The sequence below is a fragment of the Ochotona princeps genome, chromosome 25 (assembly GCF_030435755.1).
Source record: "Ochotona princeps isolate mOchPri1 chromosome 25, mOchPri1.hap1, whole genome shotgun sequence".
Lineage (NCBI taxonomy): Eukaryota > Metazoa > Chordata > Mammalia > Lagomorpha > Ochotonidae > Ochotona > Ochotona princeps.
Genome location: NC_080856.1, coordinates 18,775,019 through 18,796,361, shown reverse-complemented (window position 1 = coordinate 18,796,361; position 21,343 = coordinate 18,775,019). Strand labels below are relative to the sequence as shown.

Below are 21,343 nucleotides of genomic sequence, written 5' to 3'. Positions count from 1 at the left end.
TGAGCAATTTGGACGTGAAGTGAAAAAGCACCAGCAAGTTAAAAGGACGGAATATTTTAGTGGCTAAAACTACTGGAGTAATGAGGACAGATGTCATCACAAGAATAAAATATACATAGACCTACAACGTACTCCACAGTGGTGTCAGAGAAAACTTACAGGACCTGTGTCAACTCACACGAACACTTCCTGATCTAAGCTGCTCATCTGTATGTTTACTTTGAACCTTCTGTGGAAAGGGGCGTTTCCTTGGTTGACAGGAAGAGTCTGGTTCCCAGGCAGTTAGAGTTTGGTCTCAGAATGACACAATCCTGTGTTAGGTTCTCCCTTTGCCAACATTTAGACCAGAAGGCCCGGCTGTCCTGCCCTCTCCCACCATGAGTGTCAGCCTCCTGTGCTGGGGGGCCTTTTCTTTCCTGTTTGCAGGTGAGGGCAGGAGAGACTCTCAAGGTCCTGGTGCCAAGCCCTTGCACTGGGGCTACAATATTAATGCTTTTCTCCTCTACAGGTGCAGCACATGCTGGTGTCACTCAGAACCCCACATTCCAGATCCTGAAGAAAGGACAGAAACTGATGATAATTTGTGCCCAGGACATGAACCACAACAACATGTACTGGTACCGCCAGGACCCAGAAATGGGCCTGAAGCTGATTCATTATTCAGTGGGCAAAGACATCACTGATAAAGGAGAAGTCCCTGATGGGTATAATGCATCTAGACCAAGCACAGAGAACTTCCTGCTCACTGTGGAGTCAGCTGCCCCCTCGCAAACATCTGTGTACTTCTGTGCCAGCAGTGATCCACAGTGCTGCACAGCCACATCCTCTCTACACACAAACACATTTCAGGCTCTGCTCTCTCAGAATCCAGAGACACCCTCATCACAAGAACCTGGCAGACACAGGAAGTCTTTGGAACGATGCAAACCTCATTCTATGCTGTGCTGCACCCCAGGCAGGCTCCTCCTCCTCTCTCCCTGCCCACTAAGACCCTGACTTGGTGGAGCTTCCACCCTGCCCTGCCCTGCCATGAGCAACTGGCTGTTCTGCTGGGTGGCCCTCTGTCTCCTGGGGGCAGGTGAGTCCTGACATGTGTGTGCATGTGTATGTTGTTTGTGCACATGTGTGCATTTCAGAATAATGACTATAATTGCCTTTTTCCTCTGTTGCTGTCTTCTGTCTCCACAGACCACACAGACGCTGGAGTCTCCCAGGACCCCAGGCACAGGATCACAGGGAGGGGACAGAATGTCACTCTCAGGTGTGACCCAGAGTCTGGCCATGCTACTCTCTATTGGTACCGACAGACCCCAGGGCAAGGTCTGCAGTTCATGATATACTTCCAACGTAAAGACATACCTGATGAGTCAGGCATGCCCAGGGAGCGCTTCTCTGCTAAGCGGCCTGAAGGATCTTTCTCCACCCTGAACATCCAACCTGCAGAGCCTGGGGACTCGGCTGTGTATCTGTGTGCCAGCAGCTTAGCCACAGCATGGCACTGCCAGCTTCTTCCTGCTCACAAACCTCACCCATCTGTCTCCTGGCAGCTCTGAGGGACCTTCAGTGGAGGGCAGGCTTTGATCTTGCCTCCAAAGAAGTAGGGTTGGAGCCATCATCCTTTGACAAAAAGTGGCCAAGAAGAACTGCTAACTCTCTAGCTCGAAGGCCCTGGATGAGTACCCGTGGGTATTGGGGTCCCCAGAGTCGCTTGACACAGAGGGGAGCAGCACAGACGTCAGCCTCTCCTGCAGGGTGGGCACGGGCAGTCTTCTGCAGCTGCGGTGTGGCTGTGAGCAGCTAGCAGGCCTGGCCCTGCAGCGCAGGGGCTTGTGTCCTCTGCAAGGTCTGAGGTCCTACCTCAGCACATTCTTCTCCCTGAAGCCTCTGTTCTGCTCTCTGAATCTCAGGTCGTCTGCAGCTCAGCGTCAGCTCTGTCTTCCTATTTGAAGTTGGGTCTGTGCCAGGTGTGTGACAGTAATTGATGAACACAGCACTGCCCATGGTAAGGCTTCACTTCGGGCCGGTGCCCGGTGCACGGGGTCCTTTGTGACCCTTCCTTCCTATGTATGAGTGCAAGTTACTGTCTGGAATGCTATACTTCAGATTCAACTTTCTGCTAAAAGGCCTGAGGAAGCAGCAGAAGCTGGCCCAAGTACAATCCAAGTGGCAGGTCTTGGTGACATTCCTGAGCCCTGGTTCTTCCTGCACCACCTCTGTCTGTCGTAGTTGTGTGAGCAGTCATCCCACACAGAGATCTCTGTGTCTCTGTCTCTTCCTTTCTTTGTGCTATTTCAGATTGCAAACGAATAAATCAATAAATGTTTCCTTTAAAAAGAGATTACATCATTCCAACCTTAAACACTCATTTCTGTTCATTTTTTTTTCATTTTGCCTTTCTCCTGATGTAATGATTTAGACAAGAGCATGCTTTTAAGTTAGGTCCCATTTCTTTTTTTTTTCTCTCTGATTTTATTAGTTTCTAGAACTGATAATTTTAATTGATGCCCAGGACTTTTATTTTAAATAATTCCTCTGACAGCGAGCTTTTTTTTTTTCACAATACTCTTTTAGTTTTAATCGTTGTAGTAACAAAAACTGTAGTTACTACTTAGTTCTTGTGTAAACACATGGATGAAGCTACGTGTACTGGCCACAAGGTGGCGCTGCAATGCCACAAGGTCCAAGGCGCTCCAGCAAGCAAGAAAGGAAAGTGTTAAGACAAACTCTGGATCCTGTATTAGGCAGATGTTGAAGGTTTCAGTTACAGCTGAACTACCTACAGCTGTGTGAGAGGTGGGCGGTCCCTTTGCACTTTAATGAGACCCACAGAGTAGCCTTGATGTAAGGGGCAGGTGCAGACAGCCGAGCTACTGCCTTCAGGGAAGTCGGGGGGTGGGGGGGTGCCCTGATGTGAATGTGTTGCTGCTGTTATATCTCATCTTCCACAAAGACCAGATACACTACAACCTGCAGGGGGGAAAGCGGTTGATCCTACTGAGTTTGTTCCTAAGGCTCGCTGTGCCAGCAAGTGCTTGAGGAGTAGAGGAGCAACCTTACAGCTTTGCCAACCTGTGCCCTTAAGAGCAGCTTCAGAGCTCAGGATCTCAGCCTCAGGTCACAGCATTTACCTGAGAGAGCCCTCCTTGCCTTGGCTTTGCCCTGGACCCCACACTCTACATCTATGCAATCCTTAGTTTTTTGGGAGCTACTGAGTTCTGCCCTCTTTTGAGAGACTCTTAATGGGCTTGCAAATCCTTGTTTGCTTAGTGGATGGGCACATCTCTTTCCTCAGCAGATGCACACGACTGTGGAAATATTTTTTTAAAGATTTATTTTATTTTTATTGCAAAGTCAGATATACAGAGAGGAAGAAAGACAGAGAAGAAGATCTTCTGCCTGATGATTCTTTCCCCAAGTGACCACTACGGCTGGAGCTGAGCCAATCCAAAGCCGGAATCTGGAGTCTCTTTCAGGTCTGCTGTGCAGGTCCAGGGTCCCAAGGCTTTGAGCCATCCTCAGCTGCTTTTCCAGGCCACAAGCAGGGAGCTGGATGGGAAGTGGGGCTGTCAGGAATAGAACCAGTGCCCATCAGAGACCCTGACGTGTTCCAGGCGGGGACTTTAGCTGGTAGGCTACCCAACCGGACCCTGCTGAAATTTAATGTCACAGGTGCATGCCTCTTGAACAGGTCCTGTGGACGCTGGAGTCATCAGCCAAGACACTGTTTAGTGCAATCGAGAAAGAAGATGGCCCTGGTATCTCCTCAGAACATAAACCAGTATTCAACGTTCTTATATCAGCAAGCCACAGGGCGGGAGCCAGGACTGATCCGTTATTCAGGCAGCATCCGCAGCACTTTCAAAGTGAATGCCGCGGAAGGGCACAGCTTCTCCAGAAATAAGAAGGAGTCTTTCCCCTCGATTGTGGAATCAGGCACAACCAACCAGCCCTTCTGGTGCCTCTGTGCCTGCAGTGAAAATACAGTAGCTGTATGCACAAAAAGAGAAGCCATGAGTCCAAGCTGGACTTTGCTTCTTGGGGTCCCCGTCTCAACTCAGAGAAAATCCTGCCTTTTGCGGAGCTCTTTCCTGAAGTCCCAGCAACAGGGCTTCAGTCAGAAAGGCCTCCTGCAGCAGGAACCCTATTGTGAGCCAAGGCCGTCAGCATGTGAACACGTAGAAAATCAGACAACACTCCATTGCTGTCTTGCTCACTGGGAACATTCTAGTCATGATGTAAAACAGATACGCAGTCGCTTCCAGCATGGAATTTATGTCTCATGTCTTTACGAGGGAGCAGGAGCAGTTTGAACTACCGGAGTGATGTGAAGTTCTCCAAGTTTAAAGCTATTGCAGAAAGCCATCTTGCTATTTGTTCCACTTGATGTCACGCAAAAGTTTGCTGGAGAGGAAGGGTGGTGGGTTCAATGACAAGTCATAAAAATCACTAATACAAAAGTATTGAGGGAAATGCTAACAAACATGCTGAACAGAAGCACTAGATCTGAAATATCAGCCAGCAGGATTACGCCGAGACAGGCAATGCGCTAAGTCGTGCCCAAGAGCCAGCAGGTGCAGCGCTGTGACGTGGGACTTCCACAGGTAGATTATGGAAGACACTTGATTCTTACCATCACTTTGGCTTGGATTAAAACCCATGAGCTTCTAACTTGTCTTATAAAATATGATAAAGTAATATTTTGCCAATGGTTTATCTTTCCGCAGGCTGTAACCCTGTTTGGACCCACTTGCAATAATAAGGTCCTTTGACTGTGCTCCATGAATGCCAAGACTGAGAGACCCTCAGCTGAGCTTCCCAGGAAGTCCAAATCCCGTGTGTAGATGATATTCCAGGTGCACTCCTGTGAGGCTACCCAAAGAGCATGCTGGTTTACCCAGGAGCCAGCGGGAAAGGAGGGGAGCAGGTTGTTTGACAGAAAATCAATTCACCAATTGATCAATCTGTCTGAAAGCTGAGCCAAAACACTGGCTGGTGAGACTTAAGAATGACAAATCTCATAATATATGCTGTCTGTAGCGTTACATGAATCATGGAGTGACAGCAACAGGCTTGAGGATTTTTCCCATATTTTGCTTGTCCACATATTTCATTGAGCAATCGATCCTCAGCTAATTCTCAATAAACTTGTCACTCCAGCTTATTTGTTTCCAAATTCGGATGTTGTACATTTCAGTCATGAAGCCCATCTCACATTTCAATATTTTATGTAGATTTCTGAGCAGTTACGTATGCCTATTTTTGTGTAATACATTTCTAGATTGAATTCTATAGTGAAATTTTGAATTTGATTTCCATTATTGATGCAATCTACTTATTTATTTCTTAATAATGTGCTGTTAAGATATAAACAATAGAGTATAATGCTTGATAAATTTGGACAAGTATCCATACTATTGTGATTATAATTGAAAACACTGTAAAGAGCATGTCTATTACCTGAGAAAGTTTCTTTTTGTCCCTTTCCAAGTTCTTTAGGCGAGGAAAACACTGTTTTCCAAAAAAAAAAATTATATATTTTATTTGGCATACAGAGCAGCAGAGAGAGGAGACTATAGCATAGATTTGCCGTCTGTTGGTTCACGGACCCTATGACCACAATGACCAGGACTGGACCCAATGAGCCAGGGATCTCGAACTCCATTGGAGTGCCGCATTTGGAGGATAAGGCCTCAAATAGTTGGGTCAAGTTCTCCTGGTTTTCCAGACATGTTACTGGGGAGCTAGATTGGAAGATGAGCAGTGGGGACACAAAATGGTGTTTCATTACACGATAGTGGTCTCACACGCAACGGCTTAACACACTGTGTCCTGAGATTAACTCTTCTCATTCTATCATCATTTGTTAATTTTTTCTCAGTTCTTGACTATGTATAAACGGAATGTTATATATTTTTATTAATTTCTACTTTACAAAGCATAGGTTGCTAAAAAAATAAATTATCATTCTGTTGTATGTGTTGGTAGTTTATGCATTCTTACTAAAGAATAGTGTTCCATTCTGTGAATATGCAGGAGTTTATCTTTTGGAGGAATATATGAGTTTCTCTGGTTTTCAACTGCTGTGATTGAAGCTGCTTGCAAGGTGGGGAGTATATGTGTTATTACAGTTTTCAACTGCTATGCCTAAAGTTGCTTGGCCTATTCTGGGACAGATCTTTGTGAATGAATGAACTCATTTCCCTCATATCTGACACAGTACAATGACTGATGAATCAGGTAGATGAACGCATGACTTTATTAGGGACGGTGGAATCAGTTTTCCACTGTGGCCAACCAATACACAGCAGCAAGCAAGTACCAGTAGAAGAAATTCCCTTCACTGCAAAGTTTTTCTAACCAAAATTTGATGTTATCAGTCTTTTCCTTACAACTTGACTAATAAATGAATTTTATATATAGATATATATATAATTCATTTATTTTATTTTTTTAAGATTTATTTTTTACTGGGAAGTCAGATATACAGAGAAGAAAAGACAGAGAAGAAGACCTTCCATCTGTTGATTCACTCTTCAAGTGGCCACAACAGCCAGAGCTGACCATTCCGGAGCCAGGAGCCCTGATGTAAATCATTTAGCAGGGAGGAGTGAATGGATATTGCATACAAGGACAATTGGTTTTCCTGTCTCCATCTACTCTCCTGCCATTGTCTCCCATAAGCTGACCTCACCGGGGAGGTAGAAGGAATTGTAAGGTAATCCACTGGGGGAGCCTTTGAAGGCAGGGTGGGTCTGGAGGGAGGCATGTGGGCTATCCAGGCCACTGCAGTCTAATTGGCTCATTCTGTGCTGTGAGCAGTCAAGATTGTGTAACTGTTTGGGGGAATCTTTACTCTTCATAAATTAAAGGCAATCCCGATTGCCTTTGACCTGAGCAGGTGGACATTTGAAGCAAAGCATGGGGATGTTTCCAGGGAGAGAAAAGTAAAGAGAGAAATGTTGGCTTGAACCCAGCATCAGACGGACGATAAGAAGAGCCATGGACAGAGGTGGTATGGGAAGATTTCATCACAGACTTGTTACCCTCCTGTGAATTCCAGCATTGCACGCATTAAGTGGGGTGGAGAGGGAAAGGAAGATGGGGTCTCCTGGTGCCTTGAGCAGTGCAAGCAGAGGAGCAACTGCCTCATGAGAGGAGTCGTTGTCCTAAACCGTCACTGCCAGCGGAGAACATGGTTGGGGAACCCTAAATCTCAGGTGGCCTGTAGGAGGAAGCTTTCTGGGCAGTGACATCACACGGTGGTCTCCAATCAGAATGGCAGCTCTTACCCAAGATGAGCAGTCCCCAGCACAGAAGCCAGCACTGCCTTCCCATCTGGTGCCATGGATTCCAGACTCCTGCTGTGGGCCATGCTTTATCTCCCAGGAGCAGGTGAGTGCTGGGGACAAAAAGAGCATCCCTACCCTGAGTTCCCTGGTTCCTCAACCCTCACTCTCCGTGGGGGGGACAAAGAGGGTATCCCTACCCTGAGCTCACTGGCTCCTAGACCCCAATCTCCGTGGTGGCTGCATGTCCACGCTCTCTCTTGTGCGCATCTCCATCTGTTTTTCCCATAGGCCCAGTGGAGACTGGGGTCACTCAAACTCCAAGACATCTGATCAAAACAAGAGGACATCCGGTGTCATTGCAGTGCTCCCCTGTGTCTGGACATGCCTGTGTATTCTGGTACCAACAGGTTCCTGGCCAGGGCCTGCAGTTACTTTTTATGTATTATGAAACTACAGAGAATGTGAAAGGAAACGTCCCAGACCGGTTCTCAGCTCAGCAATTCAGGGACTATCGCTCTGAACTGAACGTGAGTGCCCTGGAGCTGGAGGACTCAGCTGTGTATCTCTGTGCCAGCAGCTTGGCACAGCCCTGCAGAACCACCAGAGTTCTTTGCACAAACCACCTGCTGGAGCTGTTATAGCACAAGCTGTGGGCTTCCACACAAACCTTGCATCTCCACGGATGCCTTTAGCTATTGCAAAGGCGCTTCCTGTGTCCCCCTGAGTTCACAGCACTCCTAAAGACCAAAACCCAAATTCAACCAGAGCCACTCAGCAATTCCATTTCTTTGCAAACATCTTCTTGCACATTTTCAATCTGAAGAGTGAAAACTGAGTTCCTGGTGTGTGATGGCTTCTTTGTGCACAATCATGTAAATATAACATCCTTATACTCATGTTATAGATTAAAAAAAAAATCAGAGGCCACTTGCAGAGGGGACCCTGTACTAGTCCTTGCAGAAGGGTCAGAGTCAGTCTGGGTGAAATCATAGCCCGAGGTTAGACCAAAGCCCCAGTTTTGTCTGAAAGATTCACATTTGTGCTTTAAAGACTAAGGCAGTTTCATCTCCTTAGGCAGCAAAGACTGAAAAGTAGAGGACTTTTCTTTTTTCCAAAGGTTTGAACCTTAAGAGATTGAAGTCAGAACATCTTTCCTAGGGGCAACAGCTCTTCCCATCCACTTGCAAAGATCATGGCTGAGAAAGCTGTGGCCTGTTGAAATACCCTGGGGTAGCATCACAACTGGCATGGTAATAACACTGCAGCTTCAATCAGAACCAGAGAAAAGCATTTCTAGGGCTGACAAGTTAGAAAAATGAAACTCCTAATGATTAGAAAAGAAGGTAGGAATTATTCAAAACCTCTTTGAGAGCAAGAAGTTCACTTGCTCACGAGGGTCAAATCTGCAGAGGCGGGATCCCTGTTAGTTCGTGGTCAGCACAAACTGACATCAACATCAAACATACTAACCTCATCGCTCATTCACCCATCGGAGTCCAGCCCAGGGCATCAGCAGCGTGAGCTCTTTTACACAGCACACAACATCCTCTAAGAATACTGAGATAACAAGCCTTTACATGGTGTCCCATGTCAGAGCCTTTCTTTTTTTTTTAAGATTTATTATTGATGTATGTATTCATTGATTCATTCATGCATTCATTCACTTGACAGCCAGAGTGATATAGAGAGGCAGGGTCACAGATACAAGCCAGTGTGACGGGGCGGGGGAGGGAAAGAGAGGTCTTTCATGTGCTGGGTCACTCCCCAAATGACCACAACAGCTGGGGCTGGGGTCAAGAACTCCAGCCAGGGTGACAGGAACTCAAATACTTATGCTATCATCCACTGCTTTACCAGGGACATCGGCAGCAACCTGGACAGAAAATGGAACAGCTGGGACTCCAGTTGGCACTCTGCTATAGAACACCAATGCCCCAGGCTGCAGCTTAACCCATGACACCAGGATGTTGGCACTGGCCAGGGTCTGTATGTACTCTACGCATTCAGACTTTACAAATTCTGCCACCTGATCAAAGAATGTAGAGCACTCCCGCAGCTAAAATAAGCTTTTATTCAAATGTCGCAATGACATATAATAAAATGTGAATTATCCCCCCTCCAGCCTCCAATCCAATAGTAACATGCAAGTGTGCTTCTCACTGTCCATCTTCTCATATACCTGTACGAGACGTCCTGCAGAATTCTCTTTCACAAAGAGCTCCACCTCTACAGACGAACTGCCACATGCATTCCTCCCCCTTTCCTGTATTTTGGTCTGTGTTTTTCTAGCTTGACACACACAGATCTGTCCTTTTTCTGTTGGTGGTTTCAGAACACATCATGCATAGACAGGGACATTCATCTGTCACCATCCTCTGACGCCTTCCTCATCTATTGCAGATCTTCCCTAAAGTGACCACATGGGCTTTTTGTGATCCACTTACTCTCCTCCCCAGCACCCCGTTGGTGAGACCAGCTCTTCCCTCACTCACAACTCTAAATGGTCTTATTGTTCCATCCGTCCTGCCAACATGAAACTGTGGAGAAGACAAACATGCAGACATCCATCTAGCCTGCCAGAGACTGTACAGCACGCTTCCATTTACTCTCATAAAAGACTGTGAGAGGGCAATTCAGTCTAATGGTTAAGATACTCATTTGCCACATAAGAGTGCTCATTATAGAATTATTAATAAGTGCTCCACTAACCCACAGGACAATATCTGAAAAGGAATAAAAATGAGATTGAATGAACATAATAGCCTGAGAGATGGTAGACATTAACATAACCAGATCAAAAACCAACTATGAAGTTTAAGTTCCCTGATGAAAAAAGCACAGGGAGTGGGCGTCCAGTTGAGCAGCTCAGATGTCCACGTGTCCCAACAGAGTGCCTGGATTTGATTCCCACATCCAGCTCCTTACTCTCACTTCCTGCCAATACAAGCCCTTGGAGGCAGCTGTCACAGCTGCAATAATAACCTCTCTCTAGACAGCCCAGCAGCTAATGATGCCTTTTACATGTTTGAATTGTTTTTTTTTTAATAAAGCTAATAATATTTAGTGACATAAAACCTATGTGTTATTCAAGTTTCAGCATCCACAGACGAAGCTACATTGGAATACAACATCGCCCATTCATTTATATGTTGTTTGTGATTGCGCTTATACCACCGGAACAAAGTTGCGTAGCTGGGACAGAGACTGCATGGTTTGCGTGCAGAGAAAGTTTGCTGACACTTACCTTCATAGAAAGTTCATATAATGTGAATCAAATCAAAGACTTATTTATTTATTTTTATTGGAAATTCAGATATACAGAAAGGAGAAGAGACAGATAGGAAGATCTTCCGTCCGATAATCCACTCCCCAAGCGGCCCCAACTGCCAGAACTGAACCGATCCAAAGCCAGCACTTCCGAGCCTCTTCCAGGTCCCCCATCCAGGTGCAGGGTCTTAAAATTTGGGGCGGTCCTCAACAGCTTTTCAAGGCCATAAGCAGGGAGCTGGATGGGAAGCAGGGCCGCTGGGACAGGAACCGGCGCCCATATGGCCCATATGGTTAAGTTTTTGTTAAGTTAATTTGAAATCAGTAAAAATTTGAGCTGTGTCCTGGGTGAACCTAAGACCTCCTTTAGAATAGGAGTTCTGCATATTTCGAAGTCACTTGCCAGGGACTGCGCAACTGGCCGCTTGAGGGCACTGTGGTTCCACTGAGTGAGCGGCAGACAGCCCTGACTCGTATACAGTGGTGAGGCTGTCTTGGTTTGGTGCCTGCATCAGGGATAATATTTGGTGATCCAGAGGCAGTGTTAGCATAGAAGAGGTTAATCCCAGTCAAAAATCATATCCACGAATGTGTGTGTGTGTGTGTGTGTGTGTGTGTCTCACGGTAGTGGTGTGAACTGCAGCCTTGCACAGGGTAGTGTCTCTCGGAGTTTACGTTTGAAGGAGCGTGATGTGGCTTCAGTGGAGAAGCCTGCACGCCCAAGCCAGCTGTGAACAGAGGAAACTGAGAAGCTGTGGCGCTCCATCCTGCCTAGTTCAGCACAGCCAGCTATATTCTCATAGAGGAAGCTGGTCAGAACTTGGAAGGCCTGCATCAGCTGAGTCTGTCCAGGACTGCAGGTGCCCATCGACTAGCAGAGACAACACAGACAAACCCTCCCAACAGAGAACAGGGGGGAGCAAAATGCCTGCTCTCTCACTTCAGGGGACCGGCACCTTCCATGGGGAGATGTCTGGTTTGCTTTCCTCTTCGGGGCGTCCCAGGCTCCTCTGCTGGGTTACCCTGTGTCTTCTGGGAGCTGGTGAGTCCTGAATACAGATAACAAATTCCTTAATGCCACATTTTTTTTTTACTGTTTCTGGAATAACAAACTCTTTCAGGGGGTGTGTCTTTAGTTCTGTCTTCTTCCACCACAGGTTCAGGAGACACGGGAGTTCTCCAGTCCCCAAGACATCTCATCAAAGGAAAAGGAGGGAATTGCATTCTGAAATGCTATCCCATCTCGGGACATAACACTGTGTTCTGGTACCAGCTGCTTCCGGGTCAAGGCCCCCAGCTGCTCATTCAGTATTTTGAAATGGTAGAGAGAGAAAAAGGAAACTTCCCTGACCGGTTCTCAGCTCAGCAGTTCCAGGACTATCACGCTGAGCTGAACATGAGCTTCTTGGAGCTGGAAGACTCAGCCCTGTATCTGTGTGCCAGCAGCTTGGCACAGCCCTGCAGTGCCACTGGCTCTCTATACCCAGAACTTCCTGTCCCAGCTGAAGATACAAGAAGATAAGGGGTGGGGTCACTCCACCTCCGTAGTTGGGCCCCAAGGATGCTTCTAGTTGTCCGCCACCCCTCTATCTGCCCTGCTAGGCTCAGACAGAGAGTTCCTGAAGAGTGGGGTCCCAGACCCAGGGATTGCTCTCACATCTCTGTCAGCATCTTCTAATTGCCAGCAAATGACAAGTACCCTCACTGTGCACTAAAGTGCAGGTGCACTCAAAAGTTTAATGCAAGCATAAACCTCAGAGCAAGCACTGCACCAATGAGGAAGACCTCAGGTCATCGTTTTACAAGTAAGCACCTGTTGGTTGTTCTCAGATTTTCCTGAAGTTTCATATATCTTTTTCTAAAAGATTTTTTTAATTATTTACTTTAAAGATTTATTTTATTTTTATTGGAAAGTCAGATTTCAAAGAGAAGGAGAGACGGAGAGGAAGATCTTGCATCCATTGACTCACTCCCCAAGTGGCCACAATGACTGGAGCTGAGCTGATCCGAAGCCAAAAGTCAGGAGCTTCCGCTGGGTCTCCCACACAGGTGTAGGGTCCCAAGGCTTTGGGCCATTCTCGACTGCTTTCCCAGCCAACAAGCAGGGAGCTGGACAAGAAGCAGGGCCACCGGGATTCGAACCAGCGCCCATATGGGATCCCTGTGAGTGCAAGGTGAGGACTTTAGCTGCTATGCTACTGCGCCAGACTCTTTTTATAATTTTTAACTTTTTTATTGGAAAGGCAGCTATACAGAGAGAAGGAGAGACAAAGAGGAAGTTCTTCTGTCTGCTGATTTACTCCCCAAGTGACCACAATGGCCAGAGCTGAGCCAATCCGAAACCAGGAACCCGGAGCCTCTTCCGGGTCTCCCACACGAGTGCAGGGTCCCAAGGTCTTGAGCTGTCCTTGACTGCTTTACTCGGCAACAAACAGGTTGCTGGATGGTAAGCAAGGTTGCCAGAACATGAACTAGTACCTATATGGGATCCCGGCAGGTGCAAAGCGAGGACTTTAGTTGCTAGGCTACTGTGTCAGGCCCTGAAGCTTCATATTTCTAAGCATCGGAGTCAGGAACCAAGCTATCTCTCATTGCTTCCAAAATCAAGGTTCTCCTAAGCCTCCACTGTGTCCCCTGATCTTTATTAAAGTGTAACAAAACATCATCTATTCAATTGGATGATTGGCTTTGGTTCACTATCTTCCAACTTCTAGAACATTATTCTATATGAAGTCATACTGTTAGTCCTGTTAGCATTTCAAGCATTTCCAGATGAAGTTATGCTTCCACTGATAGGAACTTTATGACTCAATAATGACTAAATAACACAACAGTGAATGAAAAGCAGATACTCCTCATGGATGCTTCCCTTCACAAAAAATTCAGACTACCACTTGGAATGCTTCCATCATTGGCAGGTTTGGAGATCAGCGCTGAGAGCTGTGGGATACCATGGGCTTTCTGTCAGAGATCTGAGTCCCGAACTGGAAGACATACCTTCCTTGTTCTGACCCATCCATGGAAACCAAATTGCTAGGTAGCTCTCAGTCCCCTAACACCAGCTGAGCTCCGCATATAGAAGTGAGAGGCTTTCCTGGCCTGCCCAACCTCGGTCTCAGCCTTACCAGGGAAACACAGCATGGACTCACCATGTCTGCCTCTGACTCTGTGCCTTGCTCATTGGGGCATGCTTGTAGAAATCCCTATGCAGAAACCATCAGGACAGACATTGCAAAGACATAGACTCGCACTCAGAAAAGGCCTTTGTGGACAATAGCATTGCGGGCTGCTATAGGCTAGATATAAGTTCTGTACAATACCACATTTATGATAAATACATACTATTGTATTTGATGGATACAAGATCTCTATGGAGATATAGCTTGTCCCTGTGACACCAGAGGCATCAGACATGCGTATTTCTCAGTGACTCCCATCCACATCATCCATGACTCAGCCCTTCACTTCGCAGAAAGCATGGTCACAGAGACCTAGGTGACCCACGGTCCATGGCCTCCGTGATACAAAAGGATAATTCATATTCACAGGAGCGCAAAGCCCCATGTCCTATCTCTCCATCACATCTTGCACCAGCTGTACTCATTTGTAGTCAGTACTTTCTTGTAAGTGTCCCTCCATAGCAACCCATGTTACAGGCCATTTCTGCTACACTGGGCATATGTCCTTTGCCCTTATTCCTAAGTCTTTATTTTATTACTTACATAAAAATGTGTTTCCAGTATATTTATTGAAAAATTGTAAAAGGTAATACTTAAAATTGCAAAAAGTAAAGTTTACATATATTGTAAAAAGTAAAGCAAATTTTACTAGGAGAATTTAATGGAAATATTTTAAGCATTCATTTGGGAGATGATTTCTTTTAAGTGGAGACATAAAAAATAAAGCTATGAAGAGTTCAACCTTAGAAATTCCATTAAATTAAATGTTGCAAATAAAAACACATATACATAAAGCAGGTGGCTGGCATAGCAGTTGAGTCAACCATTGGGATATGGTGCTTATATCTGATATTAGGGCTCTTGATTCAAATTCTGGCTCCTCAGCTTCCAATCCAGCTCTGCCCGGTGCACACCCTGGGATGCAGCCGTGATGGATCTAGTCCCTGGACACCTGCTACCCATGTGAGTGACTCGCATGACGGTCTTGGCTCCTGGCTTTGACCTGGTTAAGTCTCAGCTGCTGTGAGCCTCTGGGGAGCAATCCAACAAAGGGAAGATGTCTGTCTCTCAGTCTTTGTCTCTGCCTTTCAAATAAAATGGAAACAAATCAGTAATTTTTTAAATGAAAAGCTAACATGGGAGAAAGGTCATGAAGAATTACAAAATGATGAAGAATCTATATGACGGGAGCTGTGATTCACAGTTGCCCAATGTCCATGGAATCTCTAAGAGCTCCTAGCACTACTTGCAGTAAGAAGGTTGGGAGCAAATGGTAAGGTCCCAACCGATGATGTGTGAATAAACTCTACACACACCAATTTCAAGTGAGCCCTTTAAAAATATTCTGTGGTCCTATAATGGATGTCCAAATGATATATTCATATTTGTAGTTTACCTAGAATGCCTGGTGGGATACGACATGTAGTTGTACTCATGGCTAAAATTCTTGATAGTGACATGGCAAGTAGTGAGCAGTAGATCCTAGAGTAAAAGGACCCAAGTGGAATCCAGAGGAATCCTCAAGCATGCTTCTGTATTATCTGTGTATTATTTTCCCGCAGGAGGAGTCACTCAGAGCTTTTTCTTCCCTCAGAAAAAAAAAAAAAAGAATGTAGTAAGTGGCCTGCCTCTGCCAATTGAGCTCATTGATACCCTCCCCAACCCCCGTGGCAAGGGAATACAGTATTCAGTGTAATACTCTTATAGTTTCAACTAACAGTCTAGGCACAGTAAACCACTTCTATGTTAGGAAAATTATATCAGCCAAAGGAATTGTTAATGAACCAAGTCCCCAAATGCCAGCCAAACACCCATCTTACAGCAGGAATTTTTAAGCACAGCAGTCTCAAATCTGCTGTCAACTCTTTCCTGCGTGGTCATCCTTCAACTCTTTTCACACGGTGCCTTGATGACCAGGGAAGCTACATGTCAGACACTGCCTAATCATATGATGGAAACAGACTGATTCAATGAATAACAATTTGGCAATACCACCGAGCCATGCTGCTGCTCATGCCTCACTGGATTTGCAGCCAAGGATAAGACTTCCACAGGTAAGCCCCAGAGATCTTAGGATTTGCTTTATCTTGTTTGCTGAGGCAGAACTGGTTTTGTCTAATACTTTGTTTCCAGGATGAGTAAATTTTCATTACTTAGCAAGAAAAAGAGTAGTAAAAAAGGCAATGCAAGTTTATAATGTAATACCAGAAGAGAGAACATGGATTATAACAAAGCATAAAAAGGAAGGTCCCCAAACTTTCTAAAAATCTAAATGCTGTAACCTGTAATAATGATTGCAAACTCACTAGCCTGAGAAATCTGCAGAGGAGTGCCAGTCCTAACTGACTAGAGCTACAGACTGCCAGAAACCCACTTATACCACAAAAGGATGTTGCAACCACCTCACAAAGCTCTTTTTTGGAATATTTGCTGATAAACAACACTTCTAGATAAATTGTCAACATGTTTAAATCATCAGGGGTATTTCAATGTCTTTATGCTCCATGACAGAAAATTTGGTTGTCAGTACTTGCTTGTGCTATTTTGTAAGTGGTGTCTTTTAAAGTGTTTTTAAAATTGTGGCAAAACATAGGAAACATAAAATTTTCAATTTTATCATAGGGAAGGGAGGGCTTTTCCTCTGCTATTAAAGGGTTTGGTAACTGAGTTCATGAGCTAAAATGACCATAGCAGATTAACAAGAGAAAGGGTATACAAATCTATTGCATGTATGGAGACAGGAAATAAAAGGGAAGTGAATATCCAAAAAACCATTGAAATCTGGAAAATTATATTCTGTTTTCCCAAGGGAGAGGAAGGTGGAATGTATGCTACTCAGAGAGGGTGATTTATGGGACAAAGAAGGGGCATCCAGAACAAGGATAGCCTGCAGACCCTAGCTCTGCCCTGCAGGATGTACTGAATGATGTAAGAATGGCTGTCACTAGAAAATTCATCTTTCAAACAGACGCAAACCATGAATGTTTACTCTCTGCAGGAAGAAGCCATAGCTTCTAATTCTAACTTCGTCATTCACTCCAGTCATTATTGGATCCCTTCAAAGTAGGTGGGGTCTGGATAGAGATAAAGAGTTTTTGCTTAGGCTTCCCTTGGCCTGATTTTAAGTTCTCCCCATGTAATTGTGTATTTGCCTGCTAGCCACAGTTTTTTTTTTATCCAGATTCTGCCTCCATCATCCACGGTCACCACGAATACTATGATGTATTAGTTACTTTGAGGATAAAGAACTGCCAGTAACTTGGGGTTTCAAATCACACACATTCATTTTCTCACATTTCAAGGCTCAGAATTCTGAAAAGGGATTTCACACGCTAAGGTCAAGGTGTTGCAGGACCGTGTTCCTTCTGAAGGCTCTATGGTAGAACGCGTTCTCTTGCTACCCCCTTCTCTAGAGACCAGCCACTCTCTTAAGCCATGGCTTCCTTCTATCTTCAAAGATGTGACTGTTGAACCTCTCCCAGGCTATGTCTCCTTGATTCTTTCTCCTGCATTTTAGAAACGTTATGATCACATTATTCCTGACTAGAAAATCCAGGATGGCCTCCCTGCATCAGAGCCAGCCACACCAATTTCATTGAGAGTTTTAATTCTTACCTACATTTTAATATTTTCAGATTCTGTGGATTCGATGTGAACATTCTTGGAGGGTATCATTCCCCTGCTCCGCCCCACCAAATACACACACGCTCTTACCTGATAACAGGGAAGTACAAATAACAATGATTTGGAAAAAAACATTATGGACAGGATTGTATTCTGCATTGATAGTACAAAGAAAAAACACATAGCACCTAAAAGAAAGGAAGGTGTTTCAGGAGCACAGGCCAGTGTGCACACTACTTACTGTTTTAATACGGCTTGGCTCTCCGATTCATGATCTAACACACGTCTCCAGGCCAACTGCAGAAACATAGACGCAAACTGTCCCTTCATTAGCAAGTAACTTCAGGAATCAACCTGAAGCAGGAAACCTTGTCTCTAATTTCTATAACCTTCACACCTAGATGATAGGTTGGAGTGGAGGGAGAGCCAAAAGGGGCTGCTTTAATAGGAAAAAGGCCAGGGTTAATGACTTAAAAGTCTGCATTTGTCTAAGGGCATAGAAACAAACTGTAAATCAAGTCTCCCGATTGCTATTTGCAAATCTTTGCTAACAAGAAAAAGCTCTACTTATTTCACAGTGGGAATAGACAACATGAAAGATGCTGTGCCATGGACTCTGAGATTTTAGCAAAGTTCAGGGACAAATCAACTCAGAGAAATCTGCCACTGCAAATAGCTTTCAACCCTAATCAGCTCTTGGGGCATCTGCTGATTCTCTGTAGCTTTAATGATGCTGCTGGCATCCCTGTTCCTGGAGAGCTCAGAAGCCAACTCTTAACTAAACCCATGAATTATTTGAGTGTAACTTTGACTAGGAACATACACCTGTCAGTGAGAGGAATACAAGAGTTTGCGAAGAAACAAACATGCAAGAAGAAAAGATAATCCATCTCTAAATACCTAAGATTGAGGTGCAGATGGAAATAATTGACAGGCTCTCAAACGCAGAGACCATAGAGAGGCATTAGGAATTGCTACCCCTGAGTCTGTCTCTCAGATCTGTTCTAGTTGAGTTCATCACTCCCTGACTTGTGTCCTGGGGATGCGGCCTCTGTTAGGGGTGGCACCTTATTTGATGATGTCACTGACAGCTGTGTCTTATCGCTGCTTGGACCCACAAGGCCCCGATTTGGACACGCCATCCCTGCCTTCGCCCTGCCATGAACACTCAGACCCTCTGCTGTATTGTCCTCTGTATCCTGCTGGGAAGTGAGTTCTGAGAATCCTCATTTTCCTCTCCAGAGGCTTTCCTGTGCTTCTCTTCTGTCCACCAATTCAGTCTTCTTTTACAGAGCCTGCAGATACTGGAGTCATCCAGAAACCCAGGCATAAGGTGACAGAGAAGGGAAAAGAAGTCACTCTGAGATGTGAGCCCGCTTCAGGTCATAATGCCCTCTTCTGGTATAGGCAGATTGTGGGACAGGCGTTGGAACTGTTGATTTACTTCAATAACCAGGCTCCAATAGATGATTCAGGAATGTCCAAGGATCGATTCTCAGCCAAGATGCCTGATGCAAAGCTCTCCACTCTGAAGATTCAGCCCACAGAAGCCAAGGATTCTGCTGTGTACTTCTGTGCCAGCAGTCAAACCACAGCATGGCATTGTCATCCCCTCCCCATACAGAAACCCTGGGGCTGCCTTCTCTGCCCAGCTCCCAGCAATCCTAGATGAAATCTCCCCTGCTCCTCCCTTCCTGGTTCCAAAGCCAACCACACACATAGCACAAAAGCCTGAATATAGGCTGTGTCTGCCACAATATTGTGTCTCTTCTGTTCCTTTCTCAATTTGAACTTTGAACAGAATCCACCCACCACCAGCTTCAAGGATTGTAAAAGGAAGTTATTAACCATGGTAGTAGACATTCTAAACAAATGCCAATTTCAACCTAATATTGTGTAAGGAAATGTTAATCTCTCTTTTTTTTCAGATTTATTTATTTATTTTTCTTGGAGAGGCAGATTTACAGAGAGAAGAGACAGAGACAAGAACCATCTGCTGGTTCCCTCTCCAAGTGGCCACAATGGCCGAAATTGAGGCAATCTGAAGCCAGGAGCCAGGAACCCCAAGGCTTTGTGCCATCCTCTACTGCTTTCCCAGGCCACCAAGCAGAGAGGTGGATGGGAAGTGGAGCAGCAGGATCACAAACCACACCCAAATGGGATCCTGGTGCTTGAAGGACAAGGATTAGGCAATCCAGCAATTGCACTGAGCTCAGATTTTCGTTTTGGAAATCAGGGAACACCAGCAAGGCCATTACCCTTGAGACAATGTAGCACAGTGTAGCTAGCTCCCTGTGGGTCTTTCACAAAGGGCTCATTTCTAGAGACTCTTCTCCACTGGCCACTAGGAGACGCTGTGGTCCCATCACCACTGACTCTCCAGGAGGAGCTGGGAGAGGGGCAAAAGGCAAGGAATGGGAAGTGAAGTGTGGATTAAACAAAGTCTCAGGTGTGGTCCCTGAATCACAGACCCCAGTGGAGAGCACTGAGCAAGCAAGTAAAGAGGCTGGAACCCAAAGCCTTTCATTCCTGTGCCCATTGACTAAGAATAGTACTGTGTATGCATGTTAGCCAACTTGAGGGGATACCTGTTCAACAAAACAGACAATCACACCATGTAGTCCACATTGAAAGAAGATGCTTTCAAAAGGAAAAAAATGGGGGCGGGGCAGATTGGAGAGCACTTTAGTTATTTTTTTTTTTTTCAATTTGACGGGAAAAAAATGTAGGCAAAGAAGTAAAATAGCATGCTTGATTCCATCCCCGCCCCCCCCCCACACACACACACACATACATTGCTCTGCAAATTTCATTAACACAAAGAAATGTTTCCTGGTTGGGTCCTAAATAAACTACCAGGATGATGGCCCTGCCCTATAACACTTACACACTCACAGGGCAGTGTGCTTTGTTGGAACAGTGTAATAGATAACAGAAGTCTCTTCCTGACCAAAGATGAAAGAGGAAAAAAGCAGGTGGACATTAACTGTTAAGTATTTGTCTGTGGTTCTCAAGGAGTCTTTATTCCTTGCTTATCCTTGTTCATATCATTCCAGTACCTGAAGGATTACAGGCATTTTGCGCTGAGGCCTGCAGGATCATCGGGCGTCACATCTCCAGCCTTCACTAGAAGCAGAGCCCTCGCAATCCTGTTGCTCTCAGAGTAGCCATTTGGCCTTCTCCATGATGAGCACAGCAGCCCAGTACAACATTTCAGGGAGGGATCTGAAGGAAAGTCCTCAAAGAACAATGAATGATTGGGGCGTTTGTTGAAGCAGCCTCCCTTGATAAAGGGAGAGGTGGTTTACTTTGGCTCACAGTTCAGCTCCTCTGCCCCGTGGCACCACTTCTGGGGACAGCCTTCTTGCTGGCAGTGACCTCAGGTGGCATGGAGCAGCACATGGCAAAATACATGCATGTGTTTATTTCTCGCTCCTTCCTTACAAAGCAACCAAGATTCAGTTACAGTAACTTTACCCTAACAATCTCATCCAGGCTAATGGAATTCAGTTACAGTAACTTTACCCTAACAATCTCATCCAGGCTAATGGAATTCAGTTTCCATACTCTTATTTCCATCAGTGTAGTATGATGAACGCCAAACTCCTGAGTTCAGCATACACCTGAAGCACTTCAGTCCTTTCCCTTGTCTAGCATATCGTAACTGTGGAGCTTACCTGGAGTCTGCAAAGCCCTCTATGCACAGGGAGTTGGATCTTTTTCCTTCGATGAAAATAACTTGCTACCTTTTATTGACATTGTTAATTTCACTCATCGATAACAGTGAAACTTTAGGCAATTGTAAAAGCAATAAAAATTTAATACAAAGAATGCCCAGTCTTATTTCATTTTTTATGTGTATGTTTTATCTTCACTGCTTCTCCTTTTGAGGGGCAGTCAAATATAAAATATATGCAAGAGATTGCTTGGCATACGAAAAGTAAAGAAAAACACACCAATAATGTCTCTATTGAAGTTTATATG

The 21,343-nt window shown here is 45.2% G+C and overlaps 3 gene segments (V, D, J or C); all 3 read left to right on the top strand.

Annotated features, from left to right (window-relative positions):
• The first annotated feature begins 298 nt into the window (after positions 1 to 298).
• Positions 299 to 4,731, top strand: LOC131483333 (T cell receptor beta variable 6-2-like). The segment is given in 3 exon segments: positions 299 to 426; positions 509 to 806; positions 4,725 to 4,731. Coding segments are annotated over 3 exon segments (354 nt in total).
• A 2,518-nt stretch (positions 4,732 to 7,249) lies between these two features.
• LOC131483374 (T cell receptor beta variable 5-1-like) lies at positions 7,250 to 7,964 on the top strand. The segment is given in 2 exon segments: positions 7,250 to 7,392; positions 7,578 to 7,964. Coding segments are annotated over 2 exon segments (402 nt in total).
• A 7,718-nt stretch (positions 7,965 to 15,682) lies between these two features.
• Positions 15,683 to 20,526, top strand: LOC131483332 (T cell receptor beta variable 12-3-like). The segment is given in 4 exon segments: positions 15,683 to 15,789; positions 18,481 to 18,568; positions 18,652 to 18,953; positions 20,416 to 20,526. Coding segments are annotated over 4 exon segments (585 nt in total).
• Positions 20,527 to 21,343: the final 817 nt, after the last annotated feature.